General features: G+C 45.0%; 3 protein-coding genes across 8 annotated transcripts; 1 reads left to right on the top strand and 2 right to left on the bottom strand.

Moving 5' to 3' along the window:
• Nucleotides 1-2: 2 nt before the first annotated feature.
• slc16a13 (solute carrier family 16 member 13) lies at nt 3-6,782 on the bottom strand. Of its 3 annotated transcripts, none has more exons than XM_054800138.1 (7): nt 6,709-6,782; nt 4,148-4,195; nt 3,653-3,871; nt 3,389-3,532; nt 3,065-3,321; nt 2,432-2,963; nt 3-1,036 (listed from the first exon to the last, which is right to left on the bottom strand). In XM_054800138.1, exons 3-7 carry the CDS (start codon nt 3,867-3,869, stop codon nt 822-824), a joined length of 1,365 nt encoding a protein of 454 aa, XP_054656113.1. In that variant the 5' UTR covers nt 3,870-3,871; nt 4,148-4,195; nt 6,709-6,782; the 3' UTR covers nt 3-821. The 3 variants fall into 3 exon arrangements, with proteins under 3 accessions (XP_054656113.1, XP_054656112.1, XP_054656114.1); XM_054800137.1 differs by lacking the exon at nt 6,709-6,782 and adding an exon at nt 5,307-5,414; XM_054800139.1 differs by lacking the exons at nt 4,148-4,195; nt 6,709-6,782 and having other exon boundaries at nt 3,636-3,802.
• On the bottom strand, nt 5,896-13,129 carry bcl6b (BCL6B transcription repressor). Of its 2 annotated transcripts, none has more exons than XM_054800135.1 (12): nt 12,934-13,129; nt 9,967-12,217; nt 9,799-9,880; nt 9,252-9,439; nt 8,933-9,175; nt 8,734-8,868; nt 8,466-8,658; nt 7,851-8,029; nt 7,713-7,792; nt 7,399-7,619; nt 7,195-7,332; nt 5,896-6,795 (listed from the first exon to the last, which is right to left on the bottom strand). In XM_054800135.1, exons 4-12 carry the CDS (start codon nt 9,431-9,433, stop codon nt 6,655-6,657), a joined length of 1,512 nt encoding a protein of 503 aa, XP_054656110.1. In that variant the 5' UTR covers nt 9,434-9,439; nt 9,799-9,880; nt 9,967-12,217; nt 12,934-13,129; the 3' UTR covers nt 5,896-6,654. The 2 variants fall into 2 exon arrangements, with proteins under 2 accessions (XP_054656110.1, XP_054656111.1); XM_054800136.1 differs by having other exon boundaries at nt 8,933-9,091.
• Nucleotides 12,565-21,835, top strand: trip6 (thyroid hormone receptor interactor 6). 3 transcript variants are annotated; one of them, XM_054800133.1, is made up of 10 exons: nt 12,565-12,765; nt 16,974-17,187; nt 17,258-17,361; nt 17,431-17,544; nt 17,614-18,177; nt 18,300-18,393; nt 18,469-18,638; nt 18,724-18,902; nt 18,982-19,098; nt 20,744-21,835. In XM_054800133.1, the coding sequence occupies exons 2-10, from the start codon at nt 16,983-16,985 to the stop codon at nt 21,039-21,041; spliced, it is 1,845 nt and encodes a 614-aa protein (XP_054656108.1). In that variant the 5' UTR covers nt 12,565-12,765; nt 16,974-16,982; the 3' UTR covers nt 21,042-21,835. The 3 variants fall into 3 exon arrangements, with proteins under 3 accessions (XP_054656108.1, XP_054656107.1, XP_054656109.1); XM_054800132.1 differs by having other exon boundaries at nt 18,297-18,393; XM_054800134.1 differs by having other exon boundaries at nt 18,297-18,393; nt 18,978-19,098; nt 20,744-21,028.
• The last annotated feature ends 31 nt before the right edge of the window (nt 21,836-21,866 follow it).

Below are 21,866 nucleotides of genomic sequence, written 5' to 3'. Positions count from 1 at the left end.
ATATCTCTGTTTTAATCAATAAGACGTACAAAACATCAGGTTTCACATTGGATAGGTTGGTTTAAGACTTCAATCACACTGGTTATTCCCCATTTAACATTTACTGAGGCTCAATAATCCCTTTTCCACTGAAAGAAACTTTCTCAATCTGGGATTTTGAAAAACGTGCCAAACATTCCCTGGAAAAGTACCTACTAGCAAGATGGGTCTTTTCAGAATCCCACGCCTGGTCGAAATACATTTCCAGGAAGTTTGAGGTGCAGTGGAAACGCAACCCACACACATTGCAGATACTTAAATAAGTTCTTGGTAATAAAAGTTCCTGGTAATGTTGGTGGAAAAGGGACTACCGTAATAGTTACCAAGCAGAATTGCCGAAGAACGAATAAGTAACCAGCAGTCTAGATTTATGCTTTACAAAACTACAAAGTGGACATACTGTAGTTATTTGCAGCAGTTTTGTGTTCCTGAGTGTGAGGCCCTACACAACTAAAGCAGATCATTATGATTATTTTTGGTGTCCCAACAAATGACACAGCATCTCCGTGCACCATTTAGTTATCGGTTTAACGTCCTTCTTACACAATAGCGTGAATTAAAGGTCGTTTGTGCGTCATCTTCACACCACTTGGAAAGTAGTGAGTGTGTGCTACATCAAACAAGAAACGAGGACGATTATTAAATACTTCGCCACTCCATTTCACCTACAATGTGCAAATATCATTAAATAAGCTTCATGTGTAAATCAAATAAACAGAACATGAATCATTACATGTGGAGTGGGCAACACAAAGACAAAAAAAGGCGTCATTTGACGCATCTCAGTGATTCACCTCACAAAGCGTCTTATTCATCTGCTCTGTCTCCAAGCCGAGACCCTCACATTTGTCCTTCTGGCAGGGTCCTTGCACAGGAGGCGGATCCGTGCAGGAAAAGTAATGCGGCAGGGTGGCCATGGTCAAGGTGCTGAGGATGAGGAAGGAGCCCGACACCACAAAGGAGGCCATATAGTCGCCCGTGATGTCCTTGAGCAGCCCTGCAGGACAAAATATTAACATAAGAACACAAAAAGATGATGGAGCATGTGATAGCACACAAGAAAGGCTGCTCTGATTAATGTTTATCATCTTGCAGTGTGTGAGGTCACATGACAAGCTGGCCTACACCGACACGTTTAACAGCATTAATAACACTTAATTGTTCTGTCGAATTGGACTGAAAGCAAGCATCACAGGACTGTGCTCAAAGAGTATGACAATTCTTAGGATGATTATGATGCTAAAAATGCACGTCTCTCAAATCTCTGAGACACCGCTACCCAAATGTTTGTAACGAGAGAAAACCGGAGACCCCTGGTATGCACCAACTGTGCTTATTCTGAGTAGAAAGTTGATGCTATTCCTCTTTGATTCAAAAGGTTGTCAACCTAACCCGCAAGCTTTTCTAAATAGTTGAGGTGTGAAATAAAACTCAAGAAAATGTAGTTGGCTTGATAAAGCGTCTTCTACGATCTTCTCAGCCGTTTCAAGTGCAAGCTGGCTTAAGTCCATATGAACTTGACATTGATGACAGCAACATGTATGGAAAATGTGGGAATTTTGGGAAAAGCGGGAATTATTTGGATGTGGAAAGTTGTTGTCCTAAATGTTTTGATATTGGAGTGGTTTGAACGGTTTAAAAAATGTGAAAAAAGGCTATTCAAGGGGAAAACGGTTTAAAAGAGCTAAAGGTTTTGGTATGGGAATGGTTTCAATCGGTCCAGAAACGTAAAAGTAATTCTTCAGATCAAAGGGAATTAATATGTTATGGAAAATGTGGGAATTTGGGGGGAAAATTAAATTTTTGCCAAGTGGGAAATTGTTGTCTTGAATGTTTTTATGCTTGGAATAAGTTGACAAATGTGGGGAAAATGCCATTCATTTTCATGGGAAATTGTGGGCCAGGAATGTCAAATTACGGGAATATTTGGAATGTCAAAAATAGAAAGACTTAATGATTTGAATGAGCTGAACGTTTTGGTGTTGAAATTGTTTGAATCACTTGAGAAATGTGCAAGTAGTAGGAGTTCTTCAGTTCAAAAGGGAATTGGTTTGACAGAAAATGTGGTGATTCAGGAGAAAGTGGGAATTATTTTGAATGTAGAAATTTGTTAGCCGAAATGTTCTGATTCTGGAATGGGTTGAAAGAGTTGAGAAAGGTCAAAAAAAAATTTGACTATCAAGGAAAATCTGGAATTTTTTGAATGTCAAAAATAGAAAGCTTTTGAATGAGCTGAAGTTTGGGCGCTCAATCGGTAGAGAAATGTGAAAGTTGTAAGACTTGTTAAGATCAAAAGGGAATTTGTGTTCCGGAAAATGTGGAATTCCAGGAAAAGTGGGGAATTTTGGGGATGTAGGAAAAGTTAGTCCAAATGTTCTCTGATTGCTTCTACCTGACAGAGGAGATCCCAGCAGCCCCGCACAGCTCTCAATGAGCTGCAGCAGGCCGAGCGCCCCCATCATGCGCTCTAAGCCGGCCACCATGGGGACCACAGTGAAGGCCAGTGAGGTCAGCGCCCCTGAGCAGAAGCCATACAGAAGGCTAACGGCCACCAGGCTGGCATAGGAGCCCCACAGGGTGCTCACGGGCAGCAGCATGATGAACAGCCCGGCTAGCGCCGTCCACAGGCTCAGCAGGTGGATGAGGCGGAAGTGGCCCAGGTCCGAGAACCAGCCCGAGGCCACGCGGCCAAAGATGTCGGTGGCGCCGGCAGCGGACATGACGAAGGCGGACTGGTACTCGGAGAAGCCAGCGTTTCGGCTGTGGGCCACCAGATGGACATAGGGCACAAAGTAGCCCACATTGAGCAGTGTGATGGCCATGGTGTAGGTGAGGTAAGGCCTCTCGCACAGGAGAGACAGCTCCAAGTAGGACGACACTCGATGCAGCAGGCCAACACCCGACGATGCGCTCTCTGCAGACCCCTGAAACACAGGAAATGCTTGAAAGGAACCTGCTGGCACTCGGACACCTCTGATTGATTCTTTTATTAAGAGGTGTGTCCAAATGGTATGCTTGGTTTGACCTTTTCTGGATTTTTAGGCCGACTCCGTGAGGGAATAAGCGCCCCACAGGGCACAATGTTGAGGCTGAGCCCCCCCAGGATGAGCAGTGCCCCGCGCCAGGCGTACTTCTCCACTAGCAGCTGGAAGAGCGGGTTGAAAGTGAAGGAAGCCAGGCCTATACTGGAAAACGCCAGTCCCAAAGCCAGGGAGCGCCGCTGAGTGAAGCTGGCCATGACCGTGGCCACCATGGGGGTGAAGACCAAGCCCCAGCCCAACCCTGGAGATCCAAAAAGTAGAACTGTGAGAGGTGTATCCTGCATAACACAACAGCAGCTGTGATCTACCTGAAATGACGCCCATGGTGAGGTAGAGGTGGACGAGACAGGTGGCATGTGAGGCCAGTATGAGCCCAAGTCCAGCAAGGCAGCCCCCCGTCATCACCACCACGCGGGTGTCGTACGCGTTGGACAATGCAGCACCCAGCGGGCCTGCAACATGACACTCATGTGACTCCACAACGACCCGGTGAGGAACCCCAGCGCCATAATGACACGTACCGACAAAAAAAAAAAAAAAAATGTGCAGCTGTACCTAATGAAGTGACTCACTGAAGAACTGCTGTGCCGCTAGGCCGGTGGAGGAGATCCAGGAGATGGCCTGAGCGCTCTCCTCAAAGTACTGCACAAACTCAACAAAGAAGATGCCCAGGCCTCGCATGAGCCCAAACACCAGGCTGGTGCTGACAAAGAGGGCGCCCACCAGCACCCAACCCCACCCACCGTCAGGATCTCTCCGCCTGTCCTCTCCAACTCGTACGCTGGCCATGTCTGTGGAAAAAGAAGGTTTTGAAAAAGACACGTGTCACACTAAGTGTAATCATTAACGTCTTTCTGGGCCAATGTGTGGCTGGCTTTGGAGCATGTCACGGTGCCGAGGGTCCTTCACGCCGTGGTGCAGGTTAATCATGAACACAAAGACTACATGACAGCAAGACACGTACATGCTATTAACTAGAAATATGATCCACAGCTGTGAAACCAATAGAAAAGCCAGTAGGCTACGTGGTTAAATGGATGTGTGCGGTGACAGAAGGACAAACCCACCTGCTTATGGATCAGTGCATCGAACATGTGACTTCAATGGAGCAAAACCTGCAGGACACAAACAAGCAATTTAACTCTCAGGATCAGGAGTCCACAACCTCATATCCGCGGCGTAGCATGCTAGGTGACAACATGATGACGCAGCCACACAAATTCATTTTGCATTTGCTAATTTGTATGTGCTTTTGGTGCAAGAGGAAAGGAAAGGCGCCGCACGGTGGCCTAGTGGTTAGCATGTTAGCCACACAGTCAGGAGATCCTGCGTGTGGGTTTTCCGGAGTACCCGGTTTCTTCCCACATTCCAAAAACATGCATGTTAGGTTAATTGGAGATGTGAATGTGTCTATATGTGCCATGCGATTGGCTGGCTACCGGAGTCAGCTGGGACAGGCTCCAACATAGCCTAGTGAGGATGGGCAGCATAGAAGATGGATGGAAAGGAAAGGCATCAGCTTTGAAAAAAAAGCAGGCATCAATCATCATCATAGTATTAGAGGCTGTTTGGTGGCTTTGGTGGTAAATGTGATAACGGGGGTAGATTTTTATATGACTTGTGACTTGCTTGAGCTGAGCAATGCCTTCACTTAACTTGCTTGAGTCTAACCACAACGACTTGGAACTTGCTTGAGACTTTAAGGTTATGACTTGAGACTTAACTGTGACTTGCACGAGTGACTTACTCCCACCTCTGCATAAAACAGATACCGTACATCCTTCCCCGGACTCATTCACTCATTTTCTCTGCCACTGGATTCCAAAGGCTTAAGTATAAGTGTGCATTTACCAATTTGAGGTTGACCATTATTCAGTTTCAGTCTACAAAAGGATGAATAGGAAAGGGATACACACCGAATAAAAAGATTGGCGTAAAGAAATTGACTTGACGCCAACGTGCTACCATGACGTCATTCAGTCTACGTAAATGACGTAGCGCCACGTGACGCATGCGCACACAAGCGCCTGCGCGTATCAGAATTAAAATAACTGCAAAACAAACTAATATACCTTATATTTGTAAATAACACATCCTGTATCAGAACTAATGACTTAGAATTTGCATCATGGGGAAGTCGTCCTAATTTGACGTTTCTCGATAAAAGCAGAACCGTTAAAATAATGCAACTAATACGGCTGACCTCCTTATGGCACCAACACTCACCATATGGTGTGACTCCAACCTTGTCTTCATGTCAGTGTGTTCTTGCTGTGGACCAAACCTGATCAAGTAGAACAACACCAAAGCGAACCAGCCGCTGCCTAACTGTGGAAGGTGCTTCTGAAGGCGGAGGCGTGTATAAAGTGCAACTGTCGCTGCAGGTTCACCAATAGCGGATGTCCCTGGTGTTAATTATTAGTTCTAGTGAATAATTAAAAACAGTGAAAAGTCATTGTTGAACTGAATATAGCAGAAATGCATTTCAATCCAAATAATTGAAATTGTGCACTTTTTGCTGACGCTTTTTAATTGTGCCTCATAAATGTGCAAGTACAATTGGAAAGTCCCGGACTCAAACGTCTAGTGTTTGTGTGCAGAGCAAAGACAATGCTCAGGCCATAATCCACCCGGAAGTTCAGCAGGAAGAGGGGGTGACAGAGCGGGGCAGAGCTGCAGTCACCTCAGGAAGCTGCAGCCATGGCAGCCTGGGTGTCATCATGCAGGAAACAGGTGCCGGCTAGCTTTCATTGTTTCCACTGAAGCATCAACAACCATCACAGTAAATAAAAACACAGGACACGATTGCACTTGATTTAAAAAAAAAAAAGTATTTAATTCAAATTATACAAAGAATCTTTGGCCAGCAAATCCAATCCCTAAGTGTTTCTAGACTACATGTTGTATTGTTATATGTCTGCAAAAGTCCTTTGCCTGCTTGGACTCTTTCAGCAGTGTAAAGGAGTTCACAAAACAGCTTGTGGGCACCAGGCCTCCACACATCAAGCCACTTAAATAGAAATGTGAGTGCAAAACTCGACTTCTAAATCAACACTAAGTGCTATTAACCAACTCTGATCAGACTTCCTTCCAGCCATTTGCGTACATGCTCAAACATGACAATTTCTTTCTAGTCTTCCTCTACTCGTTCTCATTCTCTCCTCACAACTCTTCACAAACCTGCCAAACTACTTCCTGTAGCATCATCTGCATCACTTCAAATCCAACAAGGACGCCCATGTAGCGTCAAAATAGCTTCCCTTAATGCAGGGGTGTCCAGGGTGGCATACAGAGAAATTGCAGGATGCTGGGGGTCCATTTTGATATATTTTGTGCATTAAAGATCCAGTGTAGGTCAATATATGGTAAGATATCAAAATGAAACATCAGAGCTTTATGTTATCGGTGACAAAGAAAATAAGTATATCTAATAATAAATCTCATTAATAATAAACTACTTGTATTTTTAGCAAGTGCCGCAGGCCAGTAAAAAATGAGCTGCAGGCAAAAATGCCCCCGGGACACCCCTGCCCTAATCAATTATGATTTTGGAGACCGTGCTTGAGAGCTTTCTTCAGCAGGCCTGCAGAATGGGTGGGTAGGGCTCGGTCAGGACCTTGTAGCGCACCTTGGTGTTGGTGACAACGCCGTGTTTCTGTCGCAGGTGAAGGCGGAGCTGGCTCTTGTGTCGGAAGTGGAGGTCACACTTTTCACACTGCCACAAAAAATTCAAACCATTAGTGTTTTTTTGCTGATTTCTGACAAAAGTCCTGGGCTGTGTTTCAATTTGCTCACTTCTGTACTTACACTTAAAGTATACTACAGTATGTATCCGGCTGATGAATTGTGACAGTGTAGTGCTGTCCCAAATCCATTATGTCATTGCGCTTGCGGACTTTTTGATTTTGTGAATTGCCATTACGCGAGTTAGTCCCTCCCCTTTCACTAGACCAAGATAGTGATGATTAAGAGTGGTTAGGGTCTATTGCTCATCATTTCAGGCGAGTGCAACATCCAGGTACTGACTTCTAATGCAAACACACTCAACATGCTAAGTGTAAGTACATAAATGCGCACATTGAAACACAGCCCTGGAATGCGTGCAAAGGCTCACCGAATATGGCTTTTCTCCTGTATGGATGCGCAGGTGGCTCTTGAGGGTCTGCAAGTGTCGGAAGCGAGTGCCGCAGGTGTGACAGGGGTAAGGCTTCTCCCCCGTGTGGATCAGCACGTGCGCTCTCAGGTGAGCAACCTGCAGTGTAGCAATTCAATCAAAGTCAATATTCTCACATTTAAAACCAGTCTTTGTATTCCTCACCTGAACAAACCGTGCGCCGCAGGTGTCGCAGCGGTACGGCTTCTCTCCGGAGTGAATGCGAGCGTGGGTCTTCAGGTTGGCGGGCCGATTAAACTGGGCGCTGCACACGGTGCAGCGGTACGGCTTCTCACCCGACAGGACGGTTTTGGCTCCTCCGCTGTTGCTATGGTAACCATAAGGCGTGCAGTAGCGTTCTCTCTTTACGGCTTCATGAGTGGCGCCTGTCTCAGTTTGGACAAAAATGGCGCAGCGTGATTAAAAAAAAAAAAAAAGTAGAAATTTTAGATTACAGTATCTGAAAAATGTATGATCACCTGTTCCATCCTCCAATGAGGTGCATGGCCCGAGGGGAGGGGCTCGGCCAGAACCAGCGTAGCAGGAGGCCTGCCCCTGTCTGGTGCACAGACTAATCACTAAAAGTTCTTTCATTGATTAAGACAAGTTTTTCCTACCTATTAATCTGACCGGGCACTTCTCCAGGCCACGCCTCTGTGGGGGCTTGCAGGGTCACGGTGGTGCTTTCCTCCGCCTCCTCCTTCACATTGCTCCCAGCACAGAGAGGATTGAGGACGATGTACTTGTACTTCTTCCAGTTGCAGACCTTTGGGTCAGGGGTGGTTTTGGTGTCACTCTGAGGAAATACCACACACTTGAATACACTCGGTAATGTTTCACTAAACCAGTGGTTCTCAGTTATTTTCTTTCATGCCCGCCTAGGGGACAGAAATGTTTTCATGCCCCCCTGATTTAAAATACTATTGAGAAATCGATAATATCTATTTATTTATCTGTACTGTACAGACTGAACTCGAAACTGGAACCAGGAAAATGCAACAAAATGGAGAGCTGTGAAGCATGCAAACGCACTCAAGAGTCAAATTGCATGTTGAGTATGATAAATGTGTACATGTTGGCAGTCCTGGACTAACATTGAAAGTACTCCCTGCCTGTCAGCCCACCGCCCCCAGCACACACGCAGTTCAACGTGCCTCCCCCAACGGAGGGCCCACCCCACTATTTGAGAAGCAGTGCAGTTAACCATCACGTCTGCATGTCCTTGACCTCACCACCAGGTTTTTGTTGCAGGTTTTGGACTCAGCAGGTGAGCTGGGCTGGCAGCTGGAGCGTGCAGGACTGTCTGGAGACGGAGCCGGGATACCTGGAACGGGCGAGTCAGGCTCCTTTTTCATCTCTTCACAACCAGGCTTCCGGCTAGGGAAAGCCCCTGGCATGAGCGGACGCCCGGCCTCCCCTGGGAACCTGGGAAAGGAAAGGGAAGTGTTGCAATGAACTGCTCTTGGAAAAGTCCCAAAGTGACATCAGTATAGTTCTTACTTGACCATCTCTGCTGCCTGGGCAAACTTTAGTGGTCCAGGATCAGGCAGGTCTACACCTTTAGGGGCCACAGAGGCTACAGACACCCTGGGGTCCAGCACCAGTTGGGGCTGTCTCATGCTTATATTTTCCCTGCTGCAAAAACACAATGTGAGGCTTCCTGATTTGATCATCACTGTGATCTTGTCCAGCTCCTCACCAGTGCAGCTGCATGAAGGTCCGGCAGGTGTCCGCCACGTGGTCCATCTGCATGTAGGCTGCCACAGCCAGCACGCCAGGGGCGATGGCGGGCGTCAGTGGGAGGCGGGAGGTGTACATGAAGTCCAGCAGGAGGGAAACGCTGCTTGGCTCCAGGTGGCTGGGGAGGGACACAGTCATGAACTGCTCTCTGCTGTCACTCTGGAGCAACATGTGATGTGTGTAGAGCGAATAGAAGAAGCCGCTGAGAGGGAAAAATAAAGACACTGATTTGAACAATTCCAAACCGGGACTATTTTGTGCGGTTTGTGCATACTCACCTGCAGGCCACCAGCACTGCAGAGTGCGCCTGTAGGTGCACGTCACCCACCGCTAGGGTGGCGTCTGTCAAGATGCCACGGCGCCGCAGTTCGTTGAGGTTGAGCAGCACGTCGTTGCAGTGGCGAGTGAACTCCTTCACGTAGCCACTGGACACTCTGGATTTTTCCGCCGCTTCCATCATGCTGTCCTGTAGTGTTACACATCTTTATGTACAGACACTACACAACCACTATTATAGTATATATCAGGAGTGTCAAAAGTCTGGCGTGCGGCCTTTTTCGGCCAGTAGCTCATGTTTTATTGGTCCTCAGCATATTGTAAAAATAAAATTAATTCATCATTAATGAGATATATTATGATATTACACTAATTTAGCTGTCTGTTTTGTTCGGAAAGCTTAGCATATATTGACCTACATTTGATTGGTTTTAGCATCTTTAATGCACAAAATGTATCAAATTGCCCCCACCCCTACAATTTTTCCGTATGCACTCCTCGGTGGAAAAAGTTTGCATACATATGTATGACTGACAGTGCAATACTCACCTACTGATGTGTAAGACAAAGAATAAATAGACACAAGTGTCCCGGACACTTGTGTTAGGTGAGACCAGCTCCCTACTCGTACCTGAAAAAAACAACAAAAACAAGCATCCTCCTCATTTTTCTGTCTATTTTGACTACGCCATGCATATTCATTTTTCTTCAACTCACCCCGACCAGCAGGGACGAGAACCGACGTGCCCGTGCTGACCTCAAGCCCCTCGCCTCAGGCTCCTACAGTCACACATGAAGGTGGGGATGGGGGTTTGCACTGGCTCTGATCAGCAGTGTGTGAGGAGGATGCAGAGAGGAGACTCTTTATAATGTTGAGAGAAGCCCCCACCACCCGCACACCCCTCCTTGTATTTCCTCTTTCCTCAATGGCCCACGCGCAGGAAAAGGCCTGGCCGGCGCTCTGAGGTCCAAGTATTTTTAGTGGGCTATTAGTTTGTCTAAACCCCCATTGCTGAGAGCAAAGCAATGGCAGGAAAGCGTTGTGGGGTCCTGCTGAAAAAAATATTGATGAGGCGAGGAGAGGCGCTTACGTGCTTCATTGTCCAGGGACAAGCCATCAAAACATCAAGTTCCCCCCACCGACGCTTTCCGACAGCCTTCACCTCTCTCCAGGACAGGGGAAGCTGGAAGATGGACTGTTGAATTGTTAACATTAACACAGGGCTCATAACACATGATATTATTATTAGTGGGAGTTCACAGCAAAGCAATTTAGAGCTTAAGAGAGCGTGGATGTGTTCTGATGACAAAGTGGAAGGAAGCCAGACAACATTGTGGCTTCTAGCTGGGAGACCCCGTCTGCTCATTGGTGAAAAACAGCCTTTTCCCTGCCTTGGGAGAAATGCAGCCGACAGATGTGCAGGAACTAAACCCCCGCCGCCCACCACCTCCACCACCCCCCAACCCCACTTGGTCCCCAACACACACAAACTTTTAAATGCATCCTGCGTAGCTGCTCAGAGACGTGGATGAAAAAACTCCAGTGCACTACATCCGTCAATAATAATAAGCAAGTACGAGACAAGGGAGGAGAAAAGGCACTGGGCAGGGGTCACGCATGGGAGCTACAGGGATCACATATCAATAAAAAAAAATAGGCGAAAGTTACCTCATAATGGGTGTAACCTGCGTTCAAAGAGACACTAATTGATTGGCATTATCTTACTTTGCTGAAGCAGCATTGTGTAATACTTTTGAGTAAAGGGCCTATCCTCCACACACAGGGGTGTCCAGAGTTTTTTATTACACCACAGCTTGTTTTTTATTGGCCCTCAGCATATTCTTAAAATACAATTAAACTATTAGTCATGGAATATATTATTAGTTATTAAACCAATGCTTTGTACCTATAACACAAAGCTATGCGATGGGGATGCTTTGTTCAGATAGCGGGGCATATATTGGTCTACGTTGGATTAGTTTTCGTGTCTTTAATATACAAAATGTATCAAAGTGGCCCGTCTGCATCCTTCAAATTTTATGTATGTGGCCTTCACTGGAAAAAGTTTGGACACCCCTGTCTTAAGGCAATGAATTCTGTCAAAAATGTTCCACTATTTTTTAGTCCTGTGGAGAGCGAAGCCATCACAAGACGTCAGTGTCAGCAAGCATGCTTACGCTCTGATTTGCTGTTTAGACGGATCATTGCAGCGCTTTGTAATTTAAAAAAAGGACAACATGGACAAAGAAAACAGAGTGGGACATGTGGGTCTCGGCTGCTTCCAGGCATTGTGAGAAGAACGGATGGAGGGGTGGGGGGGGTGGGGGTGGGGTGGGGGTGGGGGTGGGGGTTTAAGGAAAAGTGACAACATTACTAAACAAGCTCTCCAATGGGCGGAAGCCATTGAGTCTAAACCCCCTTGGCAAAGCGGCCGGTCACTTCCTGCATCTTAACGTCCATGTGTGGCCCCAAGTCCTGCAAAGTTGGAAGCATATGTCACCTTTAAAAGTGGTCTGGAATCACCAACGGTCCCGTGGTTGCCATGACGATCTGCAGTACATCGGACAACATCCGGACTGGTGCTACCTCAAGCAAGGTGACAGCTCCTGCACACATAAACAAAAGTCTTCCTGTCATTTGCACCCCTGCAGACATATAAGGGCAAACAGCCACTGCAGGGGGCGGGGTGCAAGAGGGGAAATCCCAGGGAGCATCCGGGCTTGTTTGTCCAAGTTTTGGCAAGAACACACTGGGAAATATAACATGAATGCACTTACGAAAGCCTTCCGTTTAAGAAGTGGAACTTTAAGCTGGGGACCTCCGGCTTAAGCGAGGGAGACAGTTGACCCAAATCTCATGAACCATGAAATAATCAAGCAAATACTTGACCTCCATACTCACTGCAGCGGCGGTGGGGGGTGGGGGGTGGGGGGGACACTATGCAAATTCCATACTGTTACTCAGAGGCTAGAATACAATAGTGCAACACAGATGCACAGGATTAGTACCAAAGACTTTCACAGAAATACGACAAGTACAAACAGTAAATAGGCTAAATAAATATAACATGCTGACCATGCAAATATATCATGTATGTGAATTACAGCTTAGCAGTGCAAAATTGCATTTAATATAAATAAATAAATAAATAACAATTAAGTTGAATTTGGAGTGACAATGGATGCCCAAGTGGGCAGTACTGGCACTGTATTTACTTGGTGTCCATACCAAACTTTCAGGTATCGCCCACCCCTAATGTCACAGTCACACCCATTTTGCTTTCTCTGCGCGCACACGCACATGCGCGCGCCCGGTGGCTTACGTCACCCGTTGGGAATGCATAGAGAACGGAGGCTCACTGCAGCCAGCAGGCCTCTTCTTCTGGATCCCCGGTGAAAGTAGGTTAACGCCGTCAAGGAGCGTAAAAAACAGCAAAAGGTCTCATACTCTGGGACAACTTTTTTGCAAGGTTTCATGGCAGCCAAACGTCGTGCTGTCGTGCGCCATTACTGGTGGTAAGTGTGCATTCTCTCATTGCCCCCCCCTTTTTTAATGTAATTTAGCCTGTGGGCGACATCACCCGCATTGATATAGTAAAAAAACACAGTAAACCGTCGTAACAAACTATTTACAGCTAGTTACTTGGCAATTACTAACAACATCACAACTAACTTGCGACTTACATTAGAAGAGTTTCGCAGTAAATACGTTGTTATAATTATTGCAGGTAGATAGGTAGGTAGGTTGCACGTAGATAGCTACTAGCCTCGTGTGGCTTAATTTTGAATTAATGTTTATTTTATTGATGTACGTATTTACAAGCATGCAGCTTTTTGTACAGTTAATAACATGCAAACATAGCTATGTGCAGCTACATTCCGTTAGCTGAAGAAGTTCTCCTTCAAAATAAAAGGCGTGCTATTAATTTATAGTATGAGATAAATTGAATCGTGCGTCACTTTGGTCCGTTTCCTACAAGACGGGGGTTACTATCGACCTTAAATCTGCCACTCATCTCTCATGTATTATTTCCACTCGTGTAATGTTATTTTCTATGCCACCTACGTGTGCAGGCTTTACTTTGAAAGGAAGGCAATAAGCACCGGATGTCCAGTTTGTTGTTCCTATGATTGACACGTTGACATCCATCAAGGCTAATAAATGGCAAAATCCATAAGGTTGTACAAAAACAGTTCTCTCATCCACTCCAAGGGATTTTTAAACATTCAAGGTTAATATCTGCAGCCAGGTCATCATGGGCTTTTTCCAGACAGTGATTAGCTTAAATTCAGTGAGCTTTTTGTCACATTTTACTTGTGCTTGATACTATCAGTTAAGCCTCCGGTTAAAGTACGAGTATTAAATAAACTTAAGAGCGGACAGCCTTAGATTTAGAGTTCAAGCATTGTGTTTTTCTGCTGCGACATCATCCTCTCATCCTTTCCATCATGGTAATCCTCTTGGCAACAAGGATTTATGACAGACCCAAATTCTCTCAATCAGTCTGAGGGAGTTATTTTTTTCCCCACTCTCATTAGAGTCCAACCAACAGGCATGGGGTTATGAGTTTTGTTTTTTTTAAAACTTATTTATTAAAATTTTTCACATGACCCAAGAACATTGCAAAACTGTTAATTTAATGGCACCGTTGCTGAGAGCACAAAGTAAGAGTCTAAAATATCGAGCCTCCTTTTGTTACCTGAACTATTTAGCCCAGTAGTACTATGCGACTAGTACAAAAGTACAACATTTTGTACTATTTGAGACAAACCTAAATTTAATTGGATGCCTGTAATATGAATACATGGGAAATTAATTGTTCAATAATATATTTTTTAGTTCAAAATAACACAATTAACAAAATAACAATTACGTAAAATATCTTTGTTATAGGAATTTGTCCTGGATAAACAGTATAAATTCAGAGTCCAGGGTAGGGCAAAAATCCAAATTACGATGAATTGAACCTCCAACCTTGCTTTTAGTTCACGTACGATTATCCCACTCTTAACTATTTATTCTGTAAATATTTTTTATAATTTTGAAACAAGTGAAATGAATATGCGCAGATGAAGGGTTATTTATTGGAACGCTGGAACTGAAAACGCACAACTAGAATGGAAATCTTTTGTGAAAATAAATTCACATTTGATTTTCCTAAAAAAGGAGAGTAAAAAAAATGCATTTTGGCAAGCAAAAAAATGCCGATATATCTTTATACAGAATAAAATTTATTAAAACGACACATTTTACGGCCTTTTTTCATTCTTTTCATAAGAAACAAACTGAACGTCAACACAAGACGGGTTGTGTACGGGTTGTGCTGCTCACACATATACATTGTATATATGTATAAAAACCTCATTTTTAAGATGTGGCGGCCTTTATTTTGGAGCTGCACCACGCTGTAGCTACGGAGCCGAATATCCGACGTCCAACGTGAAACTAACTTCACCACGGTACACCGCGGGCATGTCTGCATAGTGGTGTTGCATTTTCTTCTTCTCGCGGGTGGCGGGAGTTGAGTGGCAACCAGCTTTGAGGGGCATCACAGTACCTACCATATTGGAGTGTGGCTTAGTGTTACGGATGTGATATGGCAACCGGATCGGCCTGATCTCATGGCAGAAGCCGATATTATCCGATCTGATTAAAATACAGCAGATCGGTAGCCAATCCCGACCCTGAAGATTGGATCGGAAAATCACAAAAAAAAAATGTAGATCCTGTTGTTCTTGTACACAATAATACATCATCAGTGGGGTAAAACTAAGCTGTCTTACAACGGTCTAAACTCAGCTCACGTTCCCTATTAGTGGGTGAACAATCCAACACTTGGTGAATTCTTCTTCACAATGTTAGCAAGAGCCAACATCGAAGGATCAGAAATCGACATCGCTATGAACGCCTGGCTGCCACAAGCCAGTTATCACTGTGGTAACTTTTCTGACACCTCCTGCTTGAAACCCAAAAAGTCAGAAGGATCATGAGGCCATGCTTTCACGGTCTGTACTCTGACTGAAAATCAAGATCAAGCAAGATTTTGCCCTTCTGCTCCACTGGAGATCAGGTCGTTCGTAAGAAGATGGCACTTGTTAAAAGTTGCATCAAACTATGCACACATTTAAAAAAATAAATAAAAAGTTGGATTAAAGGACACGCGTACTGGTGGGAAAGGAGTCCGAGCTTGTGTGAGAGGTTGAGACATTTCGACTAGACGTAGTCAGACTCACCTCGACACACAGTTTGGGTTCTGGAACCAAACGTTTCGAGAGGGGCTGGACCTTGTTCTACTCTGGAGTTGCCGCAGTGGAGAGGCAGTGAGCTGGTGTGGACTTATTAATAGCCCCCCCCGGCTCACTTTCTCTGTATTGGAGTCAAGAGGTTCTGGCAAACCATTCGACACCTCAGAAAGGAGAAGCAGTGCCCTGTCCACACTGTTTACAGTGTGGTCGGAGGCCTTCTGACCTCGACTGAGATATAGTTGGGCGGTGGAAGGAATACTTTGAGGCCCTTCTCAATCCCACTGACATACCTTCCATAGAGAAGCAGAGTCTGAGGACACGAACGCAGACAGGTCAGTCACCGTGGCTGAGGTATATGGGGAAGTAACAAAACTCCAAAGCTCCGGGGATGGACGAGTTTCGCCCTGAATTCCTCAAGGCTCTGGATGTTGAGGGACTGTCTCGGCTGACACGTCTCTTCAACATTGCATGGAAGTCGGGAACAGTGCCTCTGGATTGGCAGACCGGGGTGGTGTTCCCCCTTTTTCAAGAAGAGTGACGGAGGGTGTGTTCTAACTATCGGTGGATCGCACTCCTCAGCCTCGCTTGGGATGAAGTGGAATTACTTCTGCGACTCACTTTGGAGTATACATGTATGACAAAATAAACAAACAAAATATCAGGAGAATGTGGACTGGACAGTCTAAATATTCTTATATTATGTTGGCTCTTCGGCGGCGGTACACAGCCATTCACTGCTAGTCAAGTGATGCAGGGCGGTGGCATCATCGTTTTCTGAAAGTAGCCATTTGCTTGTCCATACAGTACTGCAACGACAAGCCGGCATTATAACATTTTCTCTTTCTGGAAGCTGTTTTCAAAAATACAGTTTCAGGACACCACTGGTATTGCCTTTGCTGTATGGATGAAAGGCTGAACTGATAAAATACTTTGCTGTTTTGACTTGTTCCGGTGTGGACAGCCCCTTTAGCTGGTTCCGCTGTAGTGTGAATTGCATTGTATTGTATTGTATTGTGACAACAATCTCTAGCCAAATTGTCAAGTCAGCTGTGCTGCGGTGTTTTTATTTGTGTATTGTACAGCCACGTACTGTACAGTCATATATTGTTTGGAGCCAGGTGCTATCATTACATAATATTTCCTATTTTCTTTCAATCATTGATATTCTTGTGTAAACACCCAAAGACAATAAGCATTGTAGTGACGCTAGGTAAGAGTAGCTACTGAGCTGCAGCTGTGAGTGTCTGTGTGCTTGTGTGTGTTTTTTGGGGCAACGTGCAGGCATGTTGGAAATCCCCAAACCTTTCCAACAAGCTGCTCCCTTCCTGCTCGAAAACTCCAAGCCTATTGTTTGATCCCGTATGTCCTTGTTGCAAAAAAAAGTGTTAGGCATCCCTTTGTTTCCATTTATTACCTATGAGATGAAACACACAACAGCCACATACATTTTATATAATAATAATATTTGTCCTTTTGAGAATCCTGCCATGTCTGGTCCCACCTGGCTGCCACCGAGGACTCTGAACAGTCCAGAGCGAGCCGTCCCCCAGATGTCCCACTCTGCAGGCTCGGTCATTTACCGAGCACCCAACAAGAAGAGTGCGCCTGACTTTCGGCCAAAATACAACACTTATGACCAGAACGGAGGAGGAGGTGGGATCGCCACTAGGTACATGGCTACAGGACCTACAGGTAAGACACCGGAACCCAGATTGTTTGTTACATCCCTATCGATGCTCATGTTGGGGCTGTCCTTTCAAAGGCGGTCCTGGTCATCATTTGCCTGGTGATCTGTACTATTCCCATCCACATGGGCCCAAAGAAGAGCGCAACTGGAGCCCTCATGTGGACGGTTACGAGCTCCCAGTAGGTGTCTTCTCAACATCTTTGCTGCTAAACTGTACTTGTTCAAATATGAACATGCTGTCATTCAAGCACCGCGGCCCAGACAAGCCAGTGAGCCATCACTCCAAAATTGACGCTGATATCGACTCCCTCACCTCCATGCTGGCCGACCTCGACAGTCACCCCCATGACTCCAGCACACAAGTATGACACCCGTCTGTCACCACTTTGGATCATTACCAAGAATTAACGATATTCCTTTGGTCTCCACAGCTGTACGACAACGTGCCTTACAACAAATACCTCTCAGGGGGTCACTACAAACCTGCGCACCACAATGCAGCTCCACCTCAGAGCCGGCCTGCCTCTGAGTACCCTCCCCACCCCCAAAACCAGTACCACCCGCCGTCCCCTTACGCTGAGCAGCACACATCTCAGTACTCCGCATCCCACCAGCAGGACTACTACACCTCATCCACACCAAAATCGTACCCCCAGCCCGTGCCGGCCTCCTACACAACGGCCTCCACCCCCACAGGACCAAGGTTCAGCGTGCAGGTCAAGACCGCCCAGCCCGTCACCTACTCTCAGACTGGGAGGCAGGCGGAGCAGGCCTACACACCGCCACCTCCTCGCCAGCACGTGCCACGCCCCCCACCTCAGACCAGCCCCCAGGATTGGTACCCTCAGCACCCGGGATTGCAGGAGAGCCACCCTGAGGTGGGCTACAAGGGGAGTGGATCAGGAGGAAGGGGCAACCAGATGGTCTTGCCGAAGAGAGGGATGGAAAATAATCAAGCAGGGGCTGCACAGAGTTTTTCTTATCAGTCCAGCAAGGTGGGTGGCAAAATACATGACAAATAATAAATATATTACTTAAAATGTTTACATAATTGAAAATGTAATGAAGTCGTATCAGTACAGTAAGCTGACATGTATGTCATCTTTTTCACCAGCAGGTGGCAGCACCCACAAGACCAGAGGAGGAGTTGGACCGCCTCACCAAGAAGCTGGTGTACGATATGAACCACCCCCCTGCAGAGGATTATTTTGGTGCGTTTGCAACTTGTCAAAACACTATAAACTTGGAAATAGAATTTAATAAAGGAGTATAAACGTACCTTCCAGGACGCTGCGCCCGCTGTGGCGACAATGTGGTTGGCGACGGCAGCGGCTGCATCGCCATGGAGCAAGTGTTCCACGTGGAGTGCTTCACCTGCATCACCTGCCATGCCCGCTTGCGAGGACAGCCCTTCTACGCTCTGGACAAGAAGAGCTACTGTGAGACTTGCTACATTGTGAGTGACAAAATGATGGCAGTGTCCTGTAAAGTTGTCATAAAATATCTTTTAAAATTACAATTAGCTATTTTTGGTCTTCCAGAGTACACTAGAGCGATGCTCAAAGTGTTCCAAGCCCATCTTGGACCGCATCCTGCGTGCCATGGGAAAGGCGTACCATCCTCGCTGTTTTACATGCGTGGTGTGTAACTGCTGCTTGGACGGTGTGCCCTTCACCGTGGATGCCACCTCGCAGATACACTGCATTGATGACTTTCACAGGTACACACACAGACCTGCCCACCACCAATGTGTAGGTGTATCACATGCAACTGACCTCAAACTCACACCCAAAAGGAAGTACGCACCTCGTTGTTCTGTGTGTGGCGAGCCCATCATGCCAGAAGCGGGTCAGGAGGAGACGGTCAGGATCGTGGCTCTGGACCGCAGCTTCCACGTCAACTGTTATGTCTGCGAGGTGAGACGACAAGCTCAGGCGTGTTTCATCCATTAATCAATCAATCAATCAAATGAGTTGTGAATTAGTCTACGTCTTGAAGCTGTGAAGGCGTAATCACGTTCATTACTAGGCGTCAACCAGCAGAGGGCGCTATGATTGGCTGACGCTGTTTCGTAGAGGTGGGTGATACAACAATAAAGTAAAATACAGGCAATTATCACCCATGCCAATACCAATACTTTTATACATTTTTCCAGATCATTGCATGATTTTATTTTGATTATAATCAGAGTAAAACAGGAGACTTTAGGTAAATAAAAATATTGTATCAACACATTATTATTTGTGAACAATTTAACAATATTTAATACAACACTGTACAATACATTGTACATACGTTAGGGGTGTCGAGATTTCTCATTTGGAGAAAAGTTGTATTGCAGCCAGAAGAAAGTCAGACTGTTACAGTAACTATGGTATCGCTACTATGAATTATAATACTGTAATATGGAAGTGGCAGTGTGCAAGGCATTATTGGAAGTGCACATTAAGTGCTTTAGGCACAACTTGCAAGCTAACCTGCCTCAGACTTCACAGCGTCAGCGAGTGATGTGTGGCTTTATTTCCATTGGAGTTAAATAGCTGCTTGCTACTTGTTGATGTCCAAGCAGAAGCTATAGTAATTGTACATTTGATCAACTTTAAGTACTACATTCACAATTACAATGCTTCTTCTGCCTTGTATATGTATTTTAGCTAATAAAGTACTATACACATACACATAGTTCATTTAGTTAGATCATTTAGCCAATGATATATGCTTGAACATGCTTAATTTAGGTAAAGAATAAGTATAATTTGCTTAAATATGCATTTTTTAAACTAAAAATGGGCCGTATACAACCAAAAAACAGCAATCATGTATTAATAAATTTTTGAAAAACCGCGATAAAGCAAAGGAGCGATAATCAAACCGCGATATTGTAAGGGACGACTGTATAAGTTTCATTTTGCGTCTCACAGCAACTATGGCACATACGAGGGCCGCAGAACAAAGTGCGAAATCTCAACGCTTGATTAAAAAACATTATAGCATAAAGACATAAGCGGCTTTTTTAACTGTGATACATGTGTGGTGTACATTTTACCTGCTTTATCAAGTATTTATAAATCAGTACTGACTTCGGGTGAATGAGATGTGTTTTCTCTAGAAAAAGCAAAAATTAAGTTAAATTAAATAAATTTAAATTAAATTTAAAAATACAAAAATTATTTTTATGACCAAAAATTTGCAAATTTGCGGGGCCTGTGCCTGCTGAACCACAAAAGTGGGGGAATCCACTGTAGTACAAAAATAATCAAAGAAAGCCAAAAACCTATATTGGTTCTCATTCAAATCCATTGGATTTTTGCCCCCAACGCCCTCCCGTGTCCAACAACATATTCCCAGCAGCAATATATAAATATAAAAATGTATTTTAACAACACAACAAAAAAAAACCCAGATATTTGGATAATATTGATATTTGGATCATTCTGCCCTCTGTGTGCTCATTCAGCGTTGTTGAAATACAATGTCTTTATGGGTGAAATCCTTACCTGATAAGAAAATCCATATGGCTAACATAGTGAGAGTGTGTTTTGGGATCTGTGTCTTGACCAGGAATGCGGCCTCCTGCTGTCCTCTGAGGGCGAAGGCCGTGGCTGCTACCCGCTGGATGGCCACATCTTGTGCAAGAGCTGCAGTGCTCGACGTATCCAGGATCTCTCAGCCAAAATCTCCACAGACTGCTGACCAATGCGCTGTTGCTAAAAGAAAACAAAAAACACCCATCATCACATTGGCACATCACACAGCTTTAACGCCCCCCTCCCTCCTTGATTGTGTTATATTTGCTAGTGTGACAAGTAAGATGTTTATGTTACTGATCCAAATGAGAGGTTGTCTTATTGTGGAGTGACTGCATCTTTTTTTTTTTTAAGCATGTTTTTGTCCAACATTTACACAAGAAGCTCCACCCACCACACAGGTACTATTTACAGCAACTTGCACACATTTTTTTCATACTGAAGGATGACCGAGAAATGTGTCAGATATTGCCTCAAACCAGTGCAACAATAACTGTGACTCGCCGCTCTTTTGTAGCCTCATGGAAGTGTGGACGAACGGAATGTTTAGCCGTTGTGAAATGTGTACAATGCAGCTTTTGGACTGTTACTCAGAAGATGACGGTGCAATGAAGTCAGCCGTGAAGGAAAACAGGGTGAAAACATCACGAGCGAATTGGAAGACTTTTATTTTTGTGCCACTCGGGAAAACAATGCAAAGCAATGAAAGGCAGATCATTGAATGTCGTCGTTTGTGATACAACCCTATTTGTGTATTCTTGCACTCGTTACCTTTTTCAGCTACAGTATTTGTTTAACCTCCGTCCCTGTTTTTTGTCTATTTGTGTCCCAAAGGGCTAAAATATGTACAGCAAACCTCACCTGAAGAATGTTAACTTTTTTTTTTTTTTTTTTTTAAAGCTTCAGTTGCATTTTTCATCTCATGTGAAATCATTTCATTTTTAGTTTTAAATGTTTTGTCCAGTTGCACAATCAGCCATGTAGCTTTGCTGACGTCCTCTCTTTGTTTCCCTTTTATCAATTTGAAAAGCTGTGAAGTTGAACTTGTGGTAACCTCCCAGGCGTTTTGCTGTGAGGAGGCGACCATTTTTTGTGCCGAATAATAATAAAACAAACGTTGAAAGCAGGTGTGTTTTGTGACTTACTCAACAGAGTTC

The sequence above is a fragment of the Dunckerocampus dactyliophorus genome, chromosome 15 (assembly GCF_027744805.1).
Source record: "Dunckerocampus dactyliophorus isolate RoL2022-P2 chromosome 15, RoL_Ddac_1.1, whole genome shotgun sequence".
NCBI lineage: Eukaryota > Metazoa > Chordata > Actinopteri > Syngnathiformes > Syngnathidae > Dunckerocampus > Dunckerocampus dactyliophorus.
This window is presented reverse-complemented; position numbering and strand designations above follow the sequence as displayed.